We start from the raw sequence: 10,931 nt of genomic DNA, 5'->3' as shown, positions 1-10,931 counted from the left end.
TGGCGGCGCCGGCCCCCGCACGCCGGGTTCGTCGGAGGCGTGACGGAACCCCCACCGCCCGGGGGCCTGGCGGGGCGCGCGCCGGGTCTGGGCGCGGGCAGGAGCGCCCTCCGCCGCCTTTAAAGCCGGGCGCCCCCGGCCCCCCAGCCCCACCCCGCGGCGCGGCCCCGCCCCCTTATGCATATGCAGGTACGCGGGTGACGAATGGGCGAGCGAGCTGTCAGTCTCGTCCCGAACTTGTTGGCTGCGGGCGCCGGGAGCGCGGGCGCGCAGAGCCGAGGCCGGGACCCGCCGCCGCCGCCGCCGCCGCCGCCGCCGCCGCCGCCGCCGCCGCCGCCGCCGCCGCCGCCGCCGCCGCCGCCGCGAGGAGGGAGCCGGGCCGGAGAGGGGCCGCCTGCGAGCCGGAGCCGCCGCCGCCCCGCGCGCCCGCCGCCCAGGCCCGCGTCCAGGCCCGCATCGCCGCCCCGACCCCGCCCGCCGCCGCCGCCGCCGCCGCCGCTGCCGCCGCTGCCGCCGCTGCCGGCGCTCGGAGGGCGGGCAGGCGGGCTCCGGGGGGGCCGGCACGGGCCGGGGCGGCGATGCGGGCGCGGGCCCGGGGGCGACTGCCCCGGCGGCTGCTGCTGCTGCTGGCGCTCTGCGTGCAGGTGAGCGGGGTTGGGGGGGGGCGCGGACGGGGCGCACCGGGCCGCCCCTCGGGGCCGGGCGGCACCGCTGCGGGCGCCCGCGGCTCGCGGCCCCCGAGGCTGCGGCGCGCAGCGGGGGCTCCCCGACCCCGGCCCGCGCCTCCACGCGCTCCCCCTCTGCCTTATTTTTAGGCGGCGCGGCCCATGGGCTATTTCGAGCTGCAGCTGAGCGCGCTGCGGAACGTGAACGGGGAGCTGCTGAGCGGCGCCTGCTGTGACGGCGACGGCCGGACGACGCGCGCGGGGGGCTGCGGCCACGACGAGTGCGACACGTACGTGCGCGTGTGCCTCAAGGAGTACCAGGCCAAGGTGACGCCCACGGGGCCCTGCAGCTACGGCCACGGCGCCACGCCCGTGCTGGGCGGCAACTCCTTCTACCTGCAGCCGGCGCGCGCCGCGGGGGATCGGGCGCGGGCGCGGGCCCGGGCGGGAGGCGACCAGGACCCCGGCCTCGTCGTCATCCCCTTCCAGTTCGCCTGGCCGGTACGTGCCCCCCACCCCCACCCCACCCCACCCCCACCCCCACCCCCACCCCCGTTCTGGGCCCAGCCCTCGCCTCCCTCGGCGCCCCTCCGGCACCTGCGGCGGGGCCCTGGGCGCCGACTGCGCGCACCCGGACGGGGCGGGGCCGGCAGGGGGCGCCGCGCGGCGGGCCGACCCCGGGCGCGTGCTCCGTGGGGCTCCGTCCGCGCCCGGCCACGTGGACGCGCGGGGGTCGCGGCAGGGGCGGGGCGGGGCGGGTGGCCGCGGCCCGCGTGCGCGGCGGCCTTCGGCGTGTGCCTGCGTCTCCTTGCGCGTGTCTGTCTAGGGGGGAGGCTAGGCGAGGCTCGGCGCCCGCGGCCCGGGCAGGCTGCGGAGGCATGTGCGCCGCGCGTGCTGGGGCTGGTCTGGGGCAGGCCCTGGCGGAGCCGCCCCGGGCCCGTGGCCAGCCTGCGCCCGCCCTGCTGTTTCCTGGATGCCCGGGGGTGGAGGTGGGGGGCAGCCCAGGCTGGCCCTGGAGGACCCAGTGTGCGAGCGGCGGCGCACCCCTGTTGCTGGCCTCCTCCCCCCACCTCGGGGAGGAGATGGCCCTGGTGTTGGGATCTTCCTGGCACCATGCGTTTGTGGGCTTTTGGTTTTGTTTGTTCGTTTCTTTTGAAGAGGTCTGGGGGGCGGGGCAGGCTGGCGGAACCGAGGGCTTGGGAGTGCTGAGGGGGATGTGGCCCAAAGCCGGGGGCTGCTCTGGGGCAGACCGGCAGGGGGATGTGCCCAGTGGAGGTCTCCGGATGCCGGAGGGTGTTGGTCTGCTTTCTGAAGCAGAGCCTGTCCCCCCCACCCCCCACTCAGGTTTCCACTGCAGGCCTGGGTGGCGCAGGACTGAGAGAGGACCCCAGGGAGGTACCCCAGGGTGCAAGAGCTGGTTGGGGCCAGCTGCGGTGGGCTTGCTAGAGGGTCTGGGAGCAGGGAGGGGTGGAGCAGGGTGCCAGCCTGTGACGAGGGCCCAGCCTTCTGGCCCGAGACCCCTGGCTGCACCAGTGTCCACCTGGTGCCCTGGTCCTGGGAGAGGAGGGGAGGTTAAGGCCAGGCCGGCCAAGGTTGGGCCCCCTGCCTCACCCTGCCCTGAGCCTCGTGCTGACACCTTTTCCTGAGCTTAAGCCTGGCGGCCTTCCCGGCTGCCACATCTCTGCCTCTTAGCCCCGGCTTGCGCAGGAGGGATTGCCGGGGTCCCCTCTAGCCAGGGCCCTGCCCTCGCGTCCCTGGCTGGCCTCCGGGGTCTCTCTTGACCTTGGGGCCTTGGGTGGGAGATGTGTCCTGTTGGAGAAGGCAGGGGCAGGCACGGGAGGGCTCCAGGCCGTGGCGATAAGCCCAGCCCCCTCGCCCCCACAGCGGCGCAGCAGGCAGGTCTGAGCAGGGCCCGCAGCCTGTCATCTGCACTTGGGCCTGCGCCAGCGTGGCTCCAAATCGCTACCTGAGGATGTGTTTTCTGCTCGAGTTGGCAGCGGTGGGGGTGGGGGCAGGGAGGCCTTGGAGGAATGTGGCGGGCCAACGCGTGTCCCTCATGGCTCTTGGCCCCACGGGCTGGCCAGGGGTGGGATGGGACAGGGCAGGGAGCCCCAGAGTCTGGGCACAGGGTCTCGGTATCGCTTACCTCCCTCCTTCCTGCCCCACGCCACTCCCTCGGGTGCTCAGGAGGGGCTCACTCAGGTGGCCAGGGCCACGGGGTCGCTGCGTGTTTGGGGGGCGGCTTCCATCTCTCTGCGCCCCGCCGGCGGTGCGTCCTGGCTGCCGAGTATATGGCTGGTTTGGTGATGCCAGCGCCCTGGTATTTCCGCTCTGCCGGCAGCAGCCCCGCGGCCACGCTGCCTGGGTTCGCTGCAAGTCCAGTTCCGTCCCGTGAGCCAGGGCGCGTTTGGAACCGCGTTTGGGCTTCCTCTGTGAGGGTTGCGGCGGGCAGCCTGGAGTAGGAGAGCCTTGAGCGCGGAAGAGCGTGGGAAGCTGCCCTGCGGACGGGAGGACAGGGAGCTGGCCTGCCCCGCACCCCCGCCCCTCCAGGTGCCCTGGGCCAGTCCTGAGCCCTGTGCGCCCTGGGCTGGCTGTGTGGGCTGTGCCCGAGTGCGTGGTTCCAGGTTGATGTCGGACCCAGGGTTTGCCAGGAGGCAGCCCAGGTGACCTGGCTCACAGATGCCCCCTGCCTCCCGCTGATCCCCCAGGAGTTCAGTGACGCCTTGTCACTGGCGCCTAGCCCGTGGTGGTCAGGATGGAGGCCACGTTTGGTCACATGTGACTGTGCTGTCTCTGGATGTGGCTGGGAGCCAGTGCAGGGTTTGGAGGGGCCCATCCTGAGCAAGGGACTGGCAGGGGACACACCGCTTCCTATCTGGCCCGGGCTCTGTCACTTGGGGCCCCAGAACACCACCCACGGGTGTTCCTTGTACGAATTGTGGGTGCAGGGAAGGGGCTGCTGGCAGTGGGCCTGGGGCTGACCCTGGCAGTGTAGCCACCTGAGCTCTTGGTCCACAGCAGGACCTGGCACCTGGCCTTCCCACCTGTGAAAGGGGCCAGGACATGATCTCACGAAGGGGGACAGGGCTTCAGGGCTGCCCTGTGTGCTCAGCCTCGTGCAGGCCGGCTCCCTGACCTCCCTAGCCTCCTCTTCCTCACGGGTACCTCACAGAAGGCCAGTGTCCCAGAGGGTCCGCGGTGTGCTCAAGGCCGTGTCCCAGAGGGTCCGCGGTGTGCTCAAGGCCGTGTGTGGGAACCGTGGCCGCTTAGGGAGGGTCTGGTGGGACGCGAATATGGGACCCGACCTGCTGTGCCCAATGCCACAGGGACCTGTGGGCTGCACGTCTCTAGCCCAGGATGCCAGGCCGGGGTCTGTGTCGGGGGCACCGCGGCTGCCCCTGGGGGTGTGAGACGCCCTCACGCCTGTGTGCCCTGCCCCTCACGACGAACTGAGGGCTGGCACGGGCCCACCCCTGGAGCACACCGGGGCTGTCTCCGTGCACCATCCCTGAGGTGGCCAGGGGTCTCGCTTGGATGAGGCTCGCAGGCCACACCCTGCTCTGCACCTAGCCACCTGGTGGGGGTCAGGGGTCTTGTTTGAGGCTTTGGTGTGGGGGCAGCAGGGCGGGGCTCTCCGTAGGGCAGGGCCCTCTGTGCCCAAGCAAAGGGTAGACCCTGGAGGGGCCGCACCAGCCAGTAGAGGGCTCGGCCTGGGGGCTTTGTCCAGGGATGCATGCAACCCAGATGCTGGAGGGGCCGTGGCTCCTCTCCTAGTTGTTGGGTGGTATCTGGCTGGGGGTGTGGTGCAGGCTGACCCAACCAGGGGAGGCAGCCAGGCTGGATGACAAGCATCTCTAATCTCCATGCCTGAGCTAGGGTCCCGGTCCTCTGATCCCAGGTGACCCGAGGTCCCCGTCCCCAGACCCCAGGTGAGCTGAGGTCCTCATCCCCCGATCCCCAGGTGATCCTAGATCCCCATCCCCAGACCCCAGGTGACCCCAGATCCCCATCCCCAGACCCCAGGTCCCCATCCCCCGATCCCCAGGTGAGCTGAGGTCCCCGTCCCCAGACCCCAGGTGAGCTGAGGTCCCCATCCCCCGATCCCCTGGTAAGCTGAGGTCCCCGTCTCTAGAGCCCAGGTGACCTGAGGTCCCCGTTCCCAGACCCCAGGTGAGCTGAGGTCCCCATCCCCCGATCCCCAGGTGACCCGAGGTCCCCGTCCCCAGACCTCAGGTGAGCTGAGGTCCCCATCCCCATCCCCAGGTGAGGAAGGCCTGACTAGTATCTGCACACTGTGGGCTTTGCTACAGGGACCCCACAAGGCCCCCATGACAAGGCACCAGGAGACCCTGGGCAGCTGGCTCTCTTCACAGTGAGGGACTGGGGGGTGGTGGGGGCGCCCCCAGGCCAGGTGTGTAGTGTGGATGTCCGAGTTCCTGTGTGGGGCGGACCTGTGGTCCATTCCTCCTGCTGCGCCTTGTGGGGAGGTGGCCCCCTCCCCCTCTCCTCAGGGACAATGGCGGCAGAGGCCTGGGCCTCTCTCGGGCTCAGGTTTCAGGAAATGTATCTGTGCTTAGGGCTCCTGGCGCCTGCTCCATGGGGGGCTGGGTGCTGATGCGGGGATGCTGCGGAAGAAACCAGTGCTGGGCCTTCTTGGCCGCGGGGTGTGGTCCATAGGTCCCGTGTCTGCCCTGTGCCGTTTTCGTGCCTTGGGGCTGCTGCCCTGTCAGCCCTGTCTGAGGGTCCGATGAAGGGTTTGGACCTGGCCTTGGGGGTCTGGGCTGGGGAGGAGGTAGTCAGATGGCCGGCCTGGGGGTCTACCTGTGTGGTGCAGGCGGGTTGGGCAGTCCTTTGGGAAGGGGTGTGGCTGGGCCTTCAGGGACTACAGCCAGCTAGCTGGCTGGGCCTCTCAGCCAGACAGGCAGGTGGCCCAGCTGAGGCTGGCCTCAGGGGAGGGAGGGGGTCCCTAGAGACCACCCCCCACCCTGCCCCAGCTCCCACCACCCGGCCCTCATCGTCCATGCCCCATCGCTGCAACCACAGGGCCTTCTGAGGCTTGGGCCTGATGGCTGTCCTGTCCTCTGGGGATTTGGGGTGACGAAACCTGGTCCTGGCTCATGCTGCACGGGGACAACACATGCCAGGAAGCACGGGGACGGGAGGTCACGTTCGCACTGGGGAAACTGAGTCTTAGAGGCCAGCCCTGGGGGAGGAGAGGAGGCGGGGGCCCAGCCCTGGGGGAGGTGCGGGGCCGTCCCGCCTGCTGGCTCAGGTCCTCTCTGGATGACTTCCTGCTGTCCGTGCAGCGGGAGCCCAGCTGGCGGGCGGGTACGCATCCCTGTGGGAGCAGGTAACTGGAGCCCTGGGCGCGGACGAAGGTGGTGGTAACCCTACCTGAGTGGCTGGCGTGGGGGATCCTGGGAGCCAGGCGGAGCCCCCTGCTCACCTGGAGCCCAGGTGCTCGCCCTGCCAGTAGACTCAACCTGCAGCGGTGGTCACAGGCTCCCCCCCCCCCCCCCCCCCCCCCCCCCCCCCCGGCCTGTCCTCGAGCGCCCAGCCTGTGGCTCCCTGCCCCCACCCGCCCCCACCCTCACAGCCCACTCTGCGATGGCCAGACAGCGGCTAAAGCCCTGCTGGGTGGTGTCCGGCCTGACTGCCCCCCACCAGCAGCCACCCATTTTGGTCAGCGTCGGCGCGCAAGCTGGAACAGGGGTCTGGGACAAAGCGCAGCCCGGCCCCGACACCCGGGTTCACACCCTGCCCTTCCAGCCCCGCGGGCCTACCTTGTGCTTCTTCCTGCTCAGGCTGCTTCCTGATTCTCTGTGGCCTCAGTCCCGACATCTCCCTTTCCACGGCCTGCCCTGACCCCTGCTTAGAACAGCAGCTCACCCCTGGGTCTCTGTTGACTCATCCACTAGTACTAGGCCTGTGCCTGATGCATCCTGGATGGATGGATGGATGGATGGATGGATGGATGGATGGATGAATGAATGAATGAGTGGATTGAGGTCTAGGAAGGAGCTGGGTATTCTAACTGACTCAGGGAGTGGGAATGGCCAGGGGAAGGCTGGCCTGAGGGTGGCATTCTAGGCAGAGGGAGGGAGTGGTGTGTGCACAGGTCCAAGGGCAAGGGTGGGCAGACTGAGGTGGAGGCAGAGCAGGGGCTGGGCAGTCGGGAGGAGGGCAGGAGTCCTGGGGAGCCCCCGGAGGGCTCTGAGCACTGGGGAAGACCTAGGCAGAGCCCTGGGGGTCGTTGGGGCTCCCATGGATGGGGCTGTGGAGGCCCCAGTAGCTGCAGGGAGCTGGCTTGGTGGAGGTTGGTGGTGGGCGGGGGGAGTAAATTTAAGGGAGACTCTAAGATGTGGGACTGAGAGCCTGGTGACAGCCCGATGTCAGCAGGGAATGTTCCAGAAGGGTGGAGGATGGCTCCTGGATTCCCATCTGTGCTCCTGGGTGGGTGTGAGGTCCCACGGGCCATCCTGGGGCGCCCAGGAGGCTGTGCTCGGGGCAGAGTCAGCAGTGCGGGTGCAGCTGCATGCAGCTGGGGGTGGTGCAGTTTCGCCGGGGAGACACTTGCAGGCCTGGAGTGGGGACAAGGAGGGGCTCCCCAAGGGAGGAATGTTCTCCGGGGCCCCAGAGGCTGTGCGTGTGGCTAGGTGTGGCAGGCAGTCGGAGGGCGACCAGGGTCTGTCTGTGGCCGGAGTGTGGCGTGCAGTTGGGTCACCAGCAGGAAGGCTGCTGGGCCAGGGGAGTGGCCCGGGTGCCGGCTTCCCCGGCACAGCCAGACTGCAAGGGCCGGAAGGTGGGGGATGCCGAGGGTGGGGAGGACTCTGGCCTCTCCGGCGTGGTGCCCCCACTTAGGAGGGAAGCCGCCATCCTGCGGCCACAGAGGCAGCCCTGTGCCGTGGGCCCCCAACCCAGGGCAGCCAGGGCTGGATGGAGGGGCGGCTGGTCTGGAGAGGGCTGAGCGGTGCATCCGGGGGCCACAGAAGGCCTGGGCAGGGAGGGGCTGGGCCTGCCCCCCTGCAGCGCTCACCTGCCGGGACGAGGGCCCCGCGGCTCTGGGCTCTGCTTACAGCAGGGGGGAGGGCGGGCCCTGAGCACAATTGGTGACAGTACCCGTCACATCGGATGCGAGGGCCAGATGGTCCTGGGAGGAGCCAGTCGGGAGTGGCATCCATGGGCAGTCCCTGGGCCTCAGTTTCCCCATCTGTGCAGCCAGAGCCCCTTCTTTCTGCTCTTTAGATGAGGCAAGTCTGTGGGTAGTGTGCTGTGGTGCCGTGCACCTGCTGCGGTGTGGGGGCAGCCTAGGCCCATCGGGGGCCTCAGGTGGGTGTGCGTCCTGCCCTCCATCCCTGTGTGCCTGGTGGGGGACCAGCCGGGTGGTGACAGGGCACTGTCCCTCTCGAGTCTGCTCGCAGCAGGACCTCACGTTGTGTGGGCCCTGGTGAGGTGCCCAGGGGTGCTCCCACCCACGGGACCCTGGTCTGTGGCCACTCGCGTGGGCTGTGCCAGGCCCTCAGCCCTCCGCCCTGCCCCCCCGCGGATCCGGCTGGTCTAGCTGGCCAGGTGGTGGCCACTGGGGCTGTAGGAGCCCAAGTCCCCAGGGCCTTCATGGCCTGCGGGGGGGCAGCGTCCCTCCCCTGGGTCACATTGGGGTCTGTTGAGATGTGGCATGAAGCTGCTCCGCAGAGCAGAGGAGTGAGGTGAGGAGGGTGCCGGGGTGGGGGGCGGGCAGAGCCCGGATGGCCCCGGAGCAGAGTCGGGGCACTGGGCAGGGAGGCGGTGGGGCGGGGTCTGGCCTGGTGGCTGACCTCCTGCCCGTGTCTGCAGCGCTCCTTCACCCTCATCGTGGAGGCCTGGGACTGGGACAATGACACCACCCCGGACGGTGAGTATGCTGGGGGCTGGGCGGCAGGCGGGCAGTGCCCGCAGGGCTCCCTCAGGATGCGGGGGGGCTGACCCCCTTTAGCCACATGCATGTGGTCAGATTCCTGGTCCTCTGCCTGCTGGGGACAAAGGCCCATGTACCTGTACCCCAGGGATCCAGTGTGCTATTTCCCTCTTTGCCCTGGCTGCTAGGAAGCTCTGACACAGTTGCCATGTGCGGAGCTGTGCCTGTACCCTGACCCCACTCTCGGCTTCTGTACTGTCATCCTGATGCGAGTGTTTTCCCGCGGCCATGTCAGGCACATGGCAGAGTGAGCGCTCCTGCGAGGCTCCTCCTCTGCCTGCATGTCATAGAATGTGGGGCTCACTGGCCCTTCCCTGAGGCTCACGTGCTGGTCGGCCCGCCTGTTCATGGGGGTCTGTGGGCCTTACGGTGACAGGGCAGAGGGCTTCTCCGGGGACAAATTGGGAGAAGCAGCATGTGTCTGCATGGGGGGGGGCATGGTGGGGGGGTGACGAGGTTAGCGAAGCCAAGGTCAGGTCACGGAGGCTGTGGCCCCGTGAGGATGCTGGCCTTTTCCTGGAGGCGGGATTGCTCAGGCCACCACGTGTAGCATGGACTGTTGGGCCAGGATGGAGGCCGGGGCACAGGCCGCTGGGTGCTGGGACCAGGGGTGGCCTGTGGGGTGAGTGAGGCTCTGGCCACTCCAAAGGGAGATGTCATGAGAGAGAGGGTGGGGTCAGGGACAGACAGCCTGAGGAGCAGGCAGGACGGAGGAGCCAGTGTGGCCCCTGTAGACACCCCTGGGTGCCCAGGCTGCCCGGAGGGGCGGGGCCCGGGGCAGTGGTCGGTGGGGATGGTCAGCCAGACACATTGGCCAGATGGGCTCCGTGGGGTGTGGGGAGTGAGGCCATGCCAGGGTGGGGCGAGGGTGGGAGTGCTCCCCAGGCTCTTAATTAGTGTGGCGGGAGGAGGGGCAAGGTGCCTGCTCACCCCCTCGTGGCTTAATTTGAAGTGAGGCCTGGCATCCAGATCACGGAACCCACGTGTGTCTCGGGGGTGGGAGAAGCCTTGTGTTAAGATGGGGGGGAGATGGGGGCAGGACCTTGGAGTGGGGGGGCAGCCCGGCTGGCCCCGCCCCCCTCCCCGTGGCGCACACCCCCTGCGGTCGCCGCTGACTCTGCCGCCCCCCAGAGGAGCTGCTGATCGAGCGGGTGTCGCATGCGGGCATGATCAACCCCGAGGACCGCTGGAAGAGCCTGCACTTCAGCGGCCACGTGGCGCACCTGGAGCTGCAGATCCGCGTGCGCTGCGACGAGAACTACTACAGCGCCACGTGCAACAAGTTCTGCCGGCCGCGTGACGACTTCTTCGGCCACTACACCTGTGACCAGTACGGCAACAAGGCTTGCATGGACGGCTGGATGGGCAAGGAGTGCAAGGAGGGTGAGTGTGCCTGCGGGGCACAGCGGGGTTGGGGGGAGGGGTCCACGGGGTGTTAGGTGGAGGGCTGGGGGGGCCTGGGAGGGGTCCACGGGGGGGCCAGGCGGAGGGCTGGGGGGGCCTGGGAGGGGTTCACAGGGGGGCGCCAGGCGGAGGGCTGCAGGGGGGGCGGGGCAGGGGTCCACAGGGGTGCCAGGCAGAGGGCTGTGGGGTGGCCTCACCGCAGCTGGCACATCTTGTGTCCTCTCTGTCCGCAGCTGTGTGTAAGCAAGGGTGTAACCTGCTCCATGGGGGCTGCGCGGTGCCTGGGGAGTGCAGGTGAGTGCTTGGCGGGGGCAGGGCCATCCAGCAGGATGTCAGGGACAGAGTGCGTGCGTGTCCTTGAGCCTGGGTGCGTGTGCTCCTTCAGGACCCTGCGGCAAGGGGCCGTGCTACCTAACTTTGGGGTCAGGGCCACCCGAAGACGGCTGCCCCCGGCACAGGAGGCACACAGGGCCCCGGGGCTCATGCTCGTGGGTCTGTGGTGTCCTGGGCTGGATCTGAGCCAGGCCCTGAGAAGATGAGGGGGGCTGGGGGGCAGGCCTTCCAGACGGTGCCGCGGCCGTGACTGAGGCCGCCCCTCTGGGGCAGAGCAGAGAAAGGGGGGTGACGTTTGTGGCAGTGTTTCCCCTCTCCTGGGAGGCACCGCCGAAGCAGGGAGAGACATGAAGGGACCCAACCCGAGACACGTGTGGGGAGAAGGTGGCATACGGGGCGGGGGGTTAAAGCTGGGGCTGGGGGCAGGTGGAGAGAAGAGGTCAAGGACCCAATACACAGGATGAGCTTCTAGGGCACCAGGAGGGTGCCACATGACACAGGACGGGCCGGGGGTCGTGGGGGCACCGGGAGGTGCCACGGGCCGGGCCGGGGGTCGTGGGGGCACCGGGAGGTGC

General features: G+C 69.4%; 1 protein-coding gene across 2 annotated transcripts in view; it reads left to right on the top strand.

The window, feature by feature from the left end:
- Positions 1 to 576: 576 nt before the first annotated feature.
- JAG2 (jagged canonical Notch ligand 2) overlaps positions 577 to 10,931 on the top strand; it is a 23,295-nt gene continuing 12,940 nt past the window's right edge. For both annotated transcript variants that reach the window (XM_039225184.1, XM_039225183.1), the window contains exons 1-5: positions 577 to 644; positions 816 to 1,166; positions 8,499 to 8,556; positions 9,751 to 10,002; positions 10,257 to 10,317. In XM_039225184.1, coding sequence (XP_039081115.1) covers positions 579 to 644; positions 816 to 1,166; positions 8,499 to 8,556; positions 9,751 to 10,002; positions 10,257 to 10,317 — 788 coding nt within the window. In that variant the 5' untranslated portion in view covers positions 577 to 578. The remainder of the gene's footprint in view (positions 645 to 815; positions 1,167 to 8,498; positions 8,557 to 9,750; positions 10,003 to 10,256; positions 10,318 to 10,931) is intronic.

This window comes from Hyaena hyaena, unplaced genomic scaffold (assembly GCF_003009895.1).
Source record: "Hyaena hyaena isolate Hyena2069 unplaced genomic scaffold, ASM300989v1 scaffold_1957, whole genome shotgun sequence".
NCBI lineage: Eukaryota > Metazoa > Chordata > Mammalia > Carnivora > Hyaenidae > Hyaena > Hyaena hyaena.
Note: the sequence above shows the minus strand (reverse complement) of the source record. Positions and strands in the feature narration are given on the sequence as shown.